The sequence below is a fragment of the Crocodylus porosus genome, unplaced genomic scaffold (genome assembly GCF_001723895.1).
Source record: "Crocodylus porosus isolate Cpor-Errol unplaced genomic scaffold, CroPor_comp1, whole genome shotgun sequence".
Taxonomy (NCBI): Eukaryota; Metazoa; Chordata; order Crocodylia; family Crocodylidae; genus Crocodylus; species Crocodylus porosus.
Window position 1 is genome coordinate 25,627,136 of NW_017728947.1, and position 13,907 is coordinate 25,641,042.

At 37.9% G+C, this 13,907-nt stretch overlaps 1 protein-coding gene across 1 annotated transcript in view; it reads right to left on the reverse strand.

Annotated features, from left to right (window-relative positions):
- BBOX1 (gamma-butyrobetaine hydroxylase 1) overlaps window positions 1-13,907 on the reverse strand; it is a 74,798-nt gene that overhangs the window by 3,812 nt on the left and 57,079 nt on the right. The window contains exons 5-7 of the mRNA XM_019552059.1: window positions 7,722-7,827; window positions 2,165-2,361; window positions 1,148-1,314 (exon numbers count right to left, since the gene is read on the reverse strand). Coding sequence (XP_019407604.1) covers window positions 1,148-1,314; window positions 2,165-2,361; window positions 7,722-7,827 — 470 coding nt within the window. The remainder of the gene's footprint in view (window positions 1-1,147; window positions 1,315-2,164; window positions 2,362-7,721; window positions 7,828-13,907) is intronic.

A 13,907-nucleotide genomic window follows, 5' to 3' on the forward strand; every position in this document is an offset into this window, starting at 1 on the left:
ATGGCCACAAGCTGAGGGAGGATAGGTTTAGGTTCGATATTAGGAAGAACTACTTCACTGTAAGGGTGGCCAGAGCCTGGAATAGGTGCTCTCACCTTCCCTGGAAATCTTCAAGAGGAGACTGGACAGGCACCTGGCTGGGGTCTTATGACCCCTGTCACCCTCAGTGCTCCTTCCTGGCCATGGCAGGAGGTCGGACTAGCTGATCTGTCTAGGTCCATTCTGACTCATTGATTCTATGATTCTATGAAATGTCTGCCCCAGACCCCTTCCCAGTTCAAGCTAAGTTACAGTCCCCTAGCATCCCAGGATTTTGCAGCCCTGGGCTGGGCTGTTTGCTCCAGAGAGCAGAGCTGGCCCTGCCGAGGCTTCTGTTCCCTAGCTGGAGAGCTGGAGCAGTGAAAGCTGGCTGATAAGGGGGTGTGGAGGAGAGGCAAACCTGGCTGAGTATGTAGCCCAGTCTGCTGGGGGGAGGAAGAGGAACTGCCCCCTCCAGGCAAACCACATGGGGTCTAGGGCCAAGGGGGAGGGGTGGAACTCCCCCTTCCCCTGCTCAAACTTACTTCTGGCTGGGACTGTGGACTACAAATCCCAGAGGCACCTGGAAGCAGGAAGAGGAAGTGATGAGCAACAATGCAGAGTCCAGCTGCTCTGATTTGGGACTGCAAATTCCAGAGACCTTGGGGACAGCAGGAAGAGGAAGTGAACATATAGCCAGAGAGCCATGCTCTAGCATCCCCCAGCTTCTAGCTTGAGCCACTGAAAGCATGTGGCTACATTTCCTGAATCAAAGGTAAATGTCTGTTCACTTCTGTTTCAATTTAATCTGTGTAGTTTAGACTAATCTGCAAAGACTGAATCGGTTCAGCCTCAGGCTGTCTGTACTTAGTCCACATATCTTTTAATTTAATATTTTGGATGTAATACAAATATAAGTTTGATTAGTTTATTTTCTGGTAGATGGACATCTGAAAAAGAAATTGAGTTATAGTAAATGATGATCAGAATACAGCAGAGAAAAGAAACAGTGATTCAAGGGAGTACTGAGATTCATTTTTGGTAGCAGCATATTAAAATATTTTGTCTTTAGGCTAAGGCATGAGATACATCTTTGCTTACTTTAAGTACAAGTAATTTGTTCACTGACCTGGTTTCATCTTATAGGTTACTTTATATTCTGCGCTGTTTAGTAGATTAACAAACTCCTTCAGAGCTGCATAAAATGGCTGCACCTTTTCAGCAGATATGTCAAACACAGTGTCTCGTGTTGCATTATTATAATTGATACGATCCATTTCACCTCTGTCATTTATTCTGTGTGAGACAGAGAGAGAGACACAGAACTTTTTACACCTTGCTTTTGTTTTGGTAATAACAGATTTCTTTTCCCCTTGAAACTGCTGACTGAAAATTGAAATTTTTTTAATGAAATGCAGTGCTAGGACAAAGTATTATTTATTACCACAGATAATAAACACATTATGGGGTGTAATAATTAATGCTAATCTGGAAAAGAGATAAATCTGAAGCACCTGTATTCTCATGTCCTTTTGAAAGTTTCACCTGTATTCAGTCTCTATATATTTCAAATGTTGTGATTCATAGATTTTACAGTTGGAAGGTTTCATTATTACCAAAACCTAACCCCCTAACAACATCACCTTATGTGACTTAAAGGTTTTCCATCCAGGTACTTCAAAACATGGTGCCTCCTCAGCTCTATGCACCTAGGCACATTCAGCTCCTTTATAGCCCCTAACTTCTATTTGGATCTGTGACTGATATCAAGAGGTTATTCTGGTTGCCTTCATTTCTTGGGGAAGCAAAGGAGTGTAGGAAGAAAGGAAGGAAAGTTGGGGCATAACACAAATTTAATATAATAAAATAAATACTACTTGGCACGTGAAGTTCAACATAAAACAATTAATGAAACAATAACTAAGGACCATGTTGAAATGCTATGTTACCACAAGGTGGCAGTCCCAGACCTTCTAATATGGCTTTATGCAAGAGAAACAAACTGAGAAAAGCAAACTCAACTTTTTAGTACAACCAAACTCTTGATGTGTAATCCTGCAATTCTTGGTGTCTGACTACAAGTTACCAGCAGTATGGTTTTGGAATTCAGTATGGTTTTAGAAAGAATTGTTTGAATATTACTCACTGTATTATCTTCTGTTTGGACTGCATAGAAAAATCACAATAATCAACCCCAACATCTGTGAAGTCTACCAGAGTGGAGGAGAGGATCTGAAAGGCTTGAGGGTTTTGCTGCTTTAGCTTCCTGGAAACATGAAATCCATCTACCACTTCACTTTCACCTCCAGTAGTGGTTTGTTTTATACAGTGAAGAAACTGAACCTGTAATAAATTAAGACCTGATTGCAAGAAGAACCACACAAATATTTAATAATCAATATTACTGGTTAACTCATTTGCCCTGCAATTTAAAATGATCCTAAAAAAACTAAGAACCATTTCCTCAATGTATTACTGCAGTTTCACACCAATACAACATGATTATTACTATGGATAAAAAGAGATTAACAACTTCGCTAATTTGGCTTAAAGCATTTGTTGTTTTCACACAAGCACGCAGAGGCCATATCTATACAGTAAACATAGTGGACTCAGTGGTGGTGGTCTCAAGTGTGCTATACTTCCATAGCTATTTCTGTCTGGCACTTCAGACAGGCACTGCTGAGTAACAATACGACTTAGTCCACCCTACGTACAGTTATTCTGATAGTGACTCAAGGATGATTAACTGTCAGAACAGTATTCTGTAAGATCAAGTGTAGGCTAGACCTAAGGTAGTTCTTAGGCAAAACACCTGTGAAAATCTTTCATTTACCATATGTAGGAACAGACCAAAGATGATTTTTTTTCCCAGAGAATCACATTTCTCCCCCTCCAACTTCTCCATATCTTTCTTAAAATATGGAACCCAGAACTGCACTTAGTACTCTTGATGAAGTCTAACCAGGGCCAGAGGTACTCTCACCTCCTGTATTTTATACATAATACTGTGGTTAATTCAGGATAAAGTTACAGTCATTGTCTTGCAACTGTGTCACAAAATGTCAGACTCAGCTTGAATCTGCGATTTATCAACCCCACACCAACCCCCAGGATTTTTCTAAATACTACTACTACCCAGCTGGTTATCTTTGGGCCCACCTACAGGAGATATTTACTGTGCAGTTGACTAATTAACTGTGCAGTAAACATCTCAGCATCTACACATGCATCCCTATTAGGGTGTACAAAACTAATGTACTCTACAGCAGGGTAGTACTTTCATTTACAAGTACTATCCTGTTGCAGAGTTTTTTTCATGCTCAGCAGTGCATGTATTGATGCTGGCTGGGACACAAGGGTGCTTCAGTGCCAGTGCTGCCTGCTAGCTAGCCCCACACTGAAGTACCCTCATACTTAAGCCAGCCCCTCCTCAGCACACTGAGCCTGGCAGGGCAAGCCCTCTGGGCCCTCTGCCATCCAGGACTTTAGCACCCTGTCCAATGTGCTACAGTTCAGGCACATGTGTAAACCATGTAGTTGGGAGCTTCCCAGGAACAATAAACTGCAGAGCAATAAGGTCTGCAGTTTGCTGCACATTAACGACATGTGTAGATGAATCCTTCCATTCTATATTTGTGTATTTTTTCCTATGTGTAGCATGGTGCATGTCAGCTTTGAACTTCATTCTGTTGTCTCTAGTCCAGCTCTCCAATATATCAAGACTCCTTTGAATTATTGTCTTATCCTTCAAAGTGTTTGCAATCCTTCTGCTTCATATCATCTGCAAACTTGATCAAGAAGCTCTCTTCCAGCATACTATCCAAATGCAGCCCTGCGGAACCCCGCTTAAAGCCTCTTGCCATTCTGACAGTCATCTATCTATAATGCATCTATAAGGCTGACATCCTTTGCGTGCGGTTACTGAGCCAACTGTATATCCACCTTAGTAATTTTATCTAACTCTTGTGGGAATATTACATGGGGCTTTATCAAAAGCCTTTCTAAAGTTCAGATATACTATGTCTACTGCATTCCCTTGGTCCACGCAGCTAGTTATTTTGTTAAAGGATATCAATTTGATTTGGCATGATTTGTTTTTAACAACTCTGTTTGCTTTTAATGATCAATTTTTCTTTCCTTTTCTAGATGTTTACAAATTAACTTTATAATTTGTTCCTTTAACTTCCTGGGCATTGAAGTCAGGCTCTCATTCCTTGGGTCCTCTTCTTTCCCTTTTTTAAAGACGAGAACTATGTTAGTACTTTTTTAGTTCTCTGGAACGTCACCTATCTCCCACTACTTTGTAAATATTATTGCCAGTGGCTCTGAGATCTCTTTTGCCTGTTCTTTTAGTATTCTGGGATGAATTTCCTCAGGCCCTACCAAATTAAATTAATTTAAATTAATGAAAAGCTCACTAATGTGCTCTTTAGTTCATGTGACCTTCTGCCTTTCTTGTTCTTTGTCCACATTCTTTTTCTTAGCTGTCTGGTTGTATGTTTTCTAAAGACCAAGGCAAAACAACCATTGAGCAGCTCCGCTCTCCCTTTAGTTATCAATAGTTGGCTACATAGTAGTGGACCCATAGCTTCCTTGGTTTTTCTTTTCTGGACAACATATTTAAAATGTTTAAAAACTTCTTGTTGGTTTTAATTTACTTCATCAGTGTAACTCACTTTTTACCTTTGCTTTCTAATTTTGTCACTGTAATTCTTGCAATTTTTTCCTTGTTTCCTTAGCAACTCCCAATCCTTCCTCTGTCTATAGATTTACCTCTTGATTTTTGAGGCATCTGAGAAGTTCCTTTTATAGTCATATTGGTGTCCTTATGCTTCCATCAGGTAGACTTCTTGTCTAACCAATATGACTAGGCTTCTAATTTGTGTAGGACTTTGTGATCCTGAGTAAGCCTATAGTACTGATCCCATTAAAAATTCCAAGGGATGCAAAATGAGAATATAGCTTTATGTTTCAAAGTAAAGTATGATTTTTCTAGAACTAAGAGTAATTTTTTTTCAGGATCTTGAATAGAAAATTGAATATGTGAGATCAAAACTTGGGAAACCTAGGGATATTTTTACATGAGATTTCTAAAATTGATCATGGTCCATTTATGGACATATTTTCTGTTACTCTTTATTAAATGTCTTTCTAAAGTAGTCAAATACTATTATAATAGACAGTAAATTAAAATGATCATTCATTGTGGATCTATATAGTAAAAATGTTTCAACATGCTTAAAACTATTTTGTTTTGTACAGGTATTCTTTCTTTTAATTGAAAAGACTGCTGTTTTTAATGTTTTTATGGTTGCGTGTGATTTTTGGCACAGATAAGATAGTGAGCTAAGTCACATCTGTTTCCTATTACTGAAGTACCACTCTACTCTTATTCTACATTAACCAACAGCATCTAAATGAGTTTTCAACAGGTGACACATTAATATGAAATATTTGGCTCTTATTCAGGAAAAGATCATGTTCATCTGTTCATTTCATTAAGAAAACAATTGCTTCAAGTCTTGGTGAAGATGAAGGGGGGGAAGGGGATTCCAAGTATGAAATATAAAAGTACAAACATTTGCTGTAATATCTTGGTTGGTTTGTCTTTTTTGCATGTATGCCTTTTAGTTCTGTAGTGAACTATATAGACGGTATTAAGAAATCATGGTAAATATGACTGTGATTAGGTAAAACATATTTCCTATTTTCAGATTAAAGTTGTTGCATTCTGGTTTCATAGGATGGGTCATTGTTTTCTATTGTGAGGGGAAAAATAAGTAGAAGTACCTTATTTGCCTTATCCACCTATTAATCAATTTCGCATCTCATGCATATTTCCTTTTATTTGATTTCTCTCTGAATGAAACTCATTTACACTGAATTATCAAAGCTGTATAAATTACTTAGATCCTTAAATTCTACTGGTTTAATGGAAGAGGGCTGGCCATATTATCTAGGTGGTTTGAGAAAAAAAAATCCCTGCCCTAAATTTCCAATATACCCACATACAAAAGCAAAACTAGGGCTCTATTTTTTTTCTATGCCCATGTCTATACTTTATCTATTGCTGCTGTCTCATTCTTTAAATAAAGTGACCATAATTGGAGAGAATGCAAGTGAAATTCCCTATTAAACTAAATAACAGCATTGTAATGCATTCCATGTTATACTTTATATCTATATCTCTATCTCTGTATCTCTCTCTATATAATTGTGTGTGTGTGTAGATGTAGATATCTATAGATAATGTTTTATTTTTGGGCTGCATATTTAATAGACATTGGGCATGTCTACATGTGACACTACATCGCTGTAGCAAGGCACTATGGTGATGTTAGCATCTGTTGGGTGTACATGTGACCAGCAGCTACTTCACCATAACAACACGCTCCCCAAGTATAGTGTGCCACTCTGGTGAAGTAGCTGCTAAAAATAACACGTGCCGTGCGTACGGCACAGTATGGGTTGTTACTGCGCTGTGATTTAGTACTTCCAAATGGCAGTAACAACCTTGTCATAGCGACACATGTAGATGCACTCATATTCAGCTACAATTTTACTGAGTTATTACAGTTAATCTAGTTCTTAGCCACATATTTGTAAAAATTTATGTCCATTTGTTAATAACTATTCATTTGGCTGGTATTGTTTTCTCTGGAGTTCTTTGCAGTCCTCTTTAGTTCTGATTTGCTTAAGTGATGTTGTGGCATCATATAGTCATCTTTTTTCTTTTTAAATAATGCATATTCCACACAATACCAGCACTATTAATGATCTTTTTTTCCACTAAAAATGAGCGATTTCTCTTCGTTCTTTATTTTTTTTTCTATTCAACTTTTAATGTATGAGAGAACTTGACATTTTATCCATTAATTAGGTAGTCTTTTTAATAGTTAATTGTGAAGCACTTTTGACAAAGCTTTTTGAAAGTCCAAAAAAATCAGATCTTCTGTTTCACAGTTTGTTGACTCTTGTTGATTCACTTGAAGCAATCTAGAAGATTGAAGGACCACTTTACCCCATAATGAACATTTGCTGTTTAAAAAAAAATCAATAACCTATAACACATGAAAATAAGTATCACTGATATGTACTCTGTTTGAACCTTCTCGTATGCTTTCATTTAGTCTGATTTAAGAAATAGATTTTTAAAAATATTATCTTAAATGTGGTATATTCAGTAAATTACTTTCAACTTTTTAAAGACAGTGAAGATATAACTTGACTAGCTTTTAAGTACTACTAAAAAAAAAAGGATATTAGAGAACGCTTTTTTAACCACAGAAGATGTAATGGATGGAAGCTGAAGTGAAAGAAATTCACTTTGGATACAAGATGTAGTTCCCCCCGCAAGTGATTCACGACTGATTTGCCATCAAAACAGCTTCCTAAAGGAAGGGATGAATTTTACCATCATTTGGAGTCTGTAAAAAGGCACAAGCCATTCTAAAAGAGATTCTTGATTTCAGGCACAAGTTGTTGTATTTTAATGCGTTCGCTTATTTATTAGAAAATCAGTAATTTTTACTATTGTAGGAATTAATCTATGAATTTATAAAGTTAAAAAATCAATTTCATATTCATCCAATTTTTTATGCATCACACATATTTCCCCCTGTTCCTTTTTCAAACTGTAGGATTACTTGTGTTGCCCATGTTGCCCTTGCTCTGTAGAAAAGTCGGTGGGTTCTCCTTACCCCAGGTGGATGTTGCAGAACAGGATAATCGGTGTGAAAATTTAGCTTCCCAGTTGTGTAAGCCACATTGTTGGCATCCATTTTGTCTTGCACTTGCCAAGTAGGTCTTTACAGTGAAAGAAAAAGAGAAGCAGCATACATTAAAACAGTTTGACACTTAACCAGGCAGTGGAATCTTGATATAAAAACTACTCAAAATCTGCTGGATATAATGTTATTATAATGTTAAAGAAATAATGAGGCTCCAGTGATAAACTGGCTATTTCAGAAACAGTGCAACAGAAGTGATTCTTTTCTAAATGCGTTTAGACATACATGCTCAAATGTGGGAGGGGGAGGAGTGAATTGGATAAGTCAGCTGTTGTGGTCTACTGCTGAACTTACTACCTGTCCTTTTCTAGTAAAAAGTTCTAGAGCAGTGACTCTGTCAGGGTGTCTTGAGATCCTTTCATGGGTATTGCAGACTGCCATGCAGTGTTAGCACTGTTAGGTGTGCAAACATGATGCACAAAATAAAATCAGTAATTTCAAATGAGAATCCACAGTGTTAAAAAAAAGTCTGGCCTGTTGCAGTCTTTCTGAGTTCTTTGCAACAAAAAAATGCTGTATTATTTTTCCATAGTCAAAAAATGAGCGAAAACTAAGAGCTAGCATTTTTTAAGGGGTGCCTTGATCCTAATAAGGGGTGCCCTGAATCTAGAAAAGTTGAAGAACTGCTGTTCTAGAGGGCTTTGCTGGGCCAGCATTCAACAGGAGAATGGGACAGATCCACTGCTGTTGTGAACCAGTAGAGTACCACCAGGGTTACACAAGTTTCAGGGAAGGCAGAATTTTTTACATTTTTTTAATGTCGCAATTTTGTTCCCTAGGCTGATCTGTACTACCCACAAAATGTGGACTCATCACAGATTACCTTCCTTTCTCAACAAATGTTAATATTTTAAATTATAGGAGGAATAACAGAGTGTTCTTTATAAGTTTTTCTTACTATTTGTAGATATTCCCTTTAAAAGAAAAAGATCTTGATGAAAGACATCTAGAGCTATATATTTTCCCTTTTCACTGTCTGAAAACAAGTTCCATTATTTTTGTTCTCTATTTCTCACTACATTTCAAGCAGGATGAACTAATATCAACAAGAAAGTCTTTCTGACAGCAGCAACAAATTGTAAGTGGTAAGGTAGCTGAGTACAAGGACATGCAGACATCACATTGCAGTGCAGTCAAAATATGTTTCAAGTGACATTCCATGCAGAGTCTAAGGCCAAAAACCACATGTTCTAGTTTGCAGAGAGTTCATACAACTAATTACAGTCCCCTCCAAATGCATAACATAGATCCAGACATTTGTCTGGGAAGTGTAAGTCAACATATGCAATCCATGTAATCACTGAAGAAGAAATGATTTATAAAGAAAAATATGAAAACATTTTCCCTTGTGAATTAGTAGAGATCAATTTACAAGAGAGAAACTATGTGAAACATGGAATAATGCGCCTTTCATAAAAAGTCCAAGTTAAATTTGAAATCATAGCTCAAAATGATTTATATATACACAGTATACACAAACTTTTGATTTGGGGCTAAGGTTTTTAAAGAATATGAATGATAAAAAATCCTAAAAATAGACTGAGAAAATTATTGGGGGGGAAATATCTAAATATTGACAAATGGGTTTAATTATCTGCAGGAAATTCATTTGATTATGTGGTACAGTATGTATTAATCAGCATGTGACTTCAGTTCTTAAATATGCTAGCCTCAACCACATTTCCAGTTTCTAATTTTAATGTGTTCTCACGCTCATCATTATTGTTAATAGGAGCTTTGTTTGGTATCTCTTTAATTAAACAGGCTCCAAAGAAATTTAAAGATTACAATACAGCTTTAATGCATTGCAACTGTTTTGCTTCTGAGACTCTAGATACAACTGATAAAATAAAAATACTTTTCAGAATTATTGTGACATTTTACAAAAAACAGTAAGCCTTTTCATCCTGTTATACACAAGATTGTGCCATGGGAATTAATCTGCTGGAACATTCCTTCCATGCAAGGAGATTGTATCAAAGATCAAGTTACTCACTTATAGTCAACCTTGATTAAATTCACAAAGCTACATTAATGAAATGTTCAGCTTGAAAATATAAAGCATGGAAGTTAGGAAAACCAAACCTTAAGCTAAGAAGGAGTTGAGCTACAGAGAGCTGTCACAACTTGTGTGTAAATAATAAAGGAAGAAAATGTGGATAATCCCAGAGGACTTCCATCCTTCAACACAGAGCAGACTACCCAGGAATAGTCTATGGATCAAGAGTAAAGGTCAGATTGAGTTGCATGGCCTGCACAGCAGGAAATCTGGCACTGCACAGGTACAGCAGTTTTCTGTTACGTGGCAATGTGTGTGTAGCCTACCTGAGAAGAGAATCCAGTCTGGCAGCTATGATGTGAGTTTTGGGAACCATTTGCATTGAAATTTGAAACCACACTGAAGTCACCTGGTTTTGTGCTTTATGACCAGTTTGAAATTCAAGCCCCATTCACTAACCAGTCTTGGAATCCAGGCCAAGACCAGAGCAACAGTAGCAAGTTTTCATATCAGAAATAGGCAAAACAGCATGAGGCAGTAGGAAAGCATAATAAAAATGTTGAAGTGTTTGACTCATAGGAAAGTAGCATACTGAATTTCTGATTTTATAAGAGGTACCCAAGAAAGAAAGAATTCCATTCATTAGTATTGCAGGCGGTCTCTTCCACTTCCAATTAGAGGACTCTCTTTGTTTCTTGCCAATGTGCAATAATCTTCACATTTTATCCTCCCTGCTCAAATTAATGATTCTAAACCACACCAATCTGCCTGTCTGTCATAGCTTTAGTTAAAAGCCTGAATCCTTGGCCCTGTGATGGCTGCTTTGTGCTGTCAAAGTGGCACAAGTCTTCATCTATCTATCTATCTATCTGAGCTGGCCTACTGATGATAGGTAGATAAATAGATGCTAGCTAGCTAGATGATAGATAGATGCAAGCTCAGCTGCCATTACTGCTGGATTTTACCTTATGCTGAGCAGAGATGTCTCTCAGGTCACCCTTTCCCTGATGCAGGGGTCTGGCTAGATCATCTATTCACCCTGAATTCAGGAAGGACTCTTGGGGGTTGTAGTCATTTATGTTCAAATCTGTGTAGAGCACTGGCTGTCCTAAAGCACAAGAAGGTATAAAGAAGACAAACTTCATGAGCAGAGGTCAGATGGACCACAGACGGAGTCTCCTGAATATGAATAGTGTTGAAATCTTCTCTGAAAAATGTTCTTACAAACTCCATCTTCAGTATTTATACTATTATTCATGGACCTAAGCCCGAATGCTTATCTAGAAAACGCTGTCTTTTCCTATTGCAACAATCTGTAGCATCTGGGAAATACACTTTGTAGCATTTTGCTATGTCATTCTTCTAAAACAGAGCCAGTTTAGTTTAGAAATAGGAAGTCCTCTTAGGTTATTATCCAGCACATCGTACACTGTGCTCCCAGACAGCCTGGTAATGGCATTTTTCTACATGTGTAATAAAACCGACAGTAGTTTATTTAGAAGTTTATATGTATCAAATGGATATATGGATTTATAAAGACTAGTGATTCTTTTGTCATTTGTGAGAGAATCTGTAAACAGGCTGAGATATTTGTTTTCTTTGGCAAGGTTACCAATTTGAAATGTATGCCTTTATTTATGGTGTTTGTTCACCTGTGGACTTGAGTGCTAGGAAGACAACAAGGAATTATTAGATTATTTTATTTTAGTTGTAAAAATGTACATAAACAGTAAGAAACTTATTTGTTAGGGGACAAAAAATATCATAAAGAGATGGTGCAGTCTGTTACAAAACAGCACAATCTTAGGGCCTTATTAGAAAACGTACAACTGAGCTAGATACACAAATGCCAACATGAGATGTTAAAAATAGCCTAATAATAGTTCATGTCTGAAGCTGTAACTTATGGGTGTGGTGGGGGACATGCAAATGTAACCCAAGAAATCCTCAAGGAATAGAAATGAATAGTTATAGCTTAAATTCCCTTTGGACTGTGATTTCTTAATCAAGTTCCCACTACAAATGACAGTCAAACCATGGAACGTTCCCGCTTTATAAACTTTTGTAAAAATATTACTGGATTCTTTCAGCACGTGTATATAAATATAGGGAAACAGACCCAAATCAGTATATAAATCTTGAAAAAATCTTTAATATGTGATAAACTATATTGCCTAATACAGACAATAGGTAGTTAAATTATAGTAATACAATTATGCTGCTGTTTCCTGAAATACTTCCAACAAATCACATTAAACATGCATAGCTATTTTCCAGATTCTAAAAAAGATTTTTGATAATTTATTAAAACAAGAAAGTAACATAGGATACTTTCCTGATCAGGAGCTTGTCCATCTTATACACCCCACTTAACCATTCTGTTGGTGGCTTAAATCTTGCATAAGCTTTATGTGGGGCCCTCTACTTGGGGGTTGATTTCATTCATGATTTTTATAACACAGTTACTAAGCACAATCTTTGTTCTAAATCTCCGTTCTAAAAGTTAAACCTCAAGAATTACTACTGAAGTACTCACACATGAAAATCCAAATAGGATGGCAAGGGAAAACACAACATTAAAGATGGTAAAAAGTACCATCTGCACCTTTATAAGCTAACTGAATCCGGGATGCACGTGCTACTTCATCAGGTGCATCTGCATTTTTGCAGACTATTTATGGAGATTATTGTGGATTATTGACCTTCAAGTGGAATTAAAAGCAGTAAAATCAACAGTCAGGGTACAGAACAATGGTTGGCTCTGTAAACATCCAATAATCTACAAAAATATTCTCATCAATCTAAAACCTTTTTAAGATTTCACTCTAATATGGCAAGTTCTATATTGTCCCATAGGCTGGGTACAGACATTATGGGAGGACAGACAGAGTTTAAAATGGACACCCAATCTATGGTAAATCAGGATGCAAGGGGCTAGGAGTGGGGTTGGGGTAATTGTGGGGACAAGCAGGATCAGGGAGTCTATGGGGGGTTCAGGGGTTTTGGGGGGGGGTCAGATGAGGTCTGTGGGGAGATCAGGGGCCAGGCTGCATCTGCAGAAGGTATCAAGAAGTTGGGGGAGAGGCAAGGTTCGTGGGGAGGATTGGGGGACAGGTGGCGGTCTGCAAGGGGTGGGGGGATCAGGAGGCAGGCAGCATCCAAAGGCGGGATCAAGGAATTTTGAGGGGGCAGACAGACTTTATAAAGGGGATTGGGGTGGTTAGGGAGCAGGTGGAATTTGTGGAAGGGTTCAGGGGGATAAGTGGACTCTGCGGGAGGGATCGGGGGGCAGGCAGCATCCGCAGGGGGGTTGGTGGGATCCAGGAGGGTTTGGTGGGATCAAGGGGGCTCACAGGGTCCAAGGGGAGGATGGGGCAGTGCAATTCTGTAAGGGGATCTAAATGGGCAAAGACCAATTACAGAAGCAAGACTTGTGTTAAAAGTATGTTGTAGCCTATCTAGACAAATTGGTTTGATTGGAACCAGGTTTAAATGCTGTAAAAGTATCCATGAAAGTAAACTAAGGGGAATCATAATCAGTATTTTAGTGGTGTTATGTATGGTGGGGTAGTAGACCAAATATGATTCAACATTTACATCAATGATTTTGCAGAAAGCATAAGGCCGCTGCTGCAAAAATTGTGGATGTGACAAAACCTGGTAGAGTGAGAAATGATGAGGACAGCAGTTGAGTAATCTGGATTTCTTAGTAAACTTGATCTTCACAAGCAAAATGCATTTAATACAGCTAAATTGAAGCTATACACCCAGGAACTAAATTATGGACCAGATATATGAAATGGGGAAAAGTACTGATTTTGAAAAGGATTTAGGAATCATAATGGACAAGTAACTCAATGTGAACTTCCACTGCGAGGCTGTGGTAGGAAGGGCCATGTGATACTTGTATGTAAAAGGAAGGAACTTGAAAGGTGACTTGAACAATCTGGGTGTGTCCAGATGAGCACGCACGTATCTCTTGCCCTGTCTCAAACCTCTTTTCCGTTTTTTGTTTTCATAGTTTCATAGTTTCATAGTAGCTAGAGTCGGAAGGGACCTAGGTAGATCATCTAGTCCGACCCCCTGCCTGAGCAGGA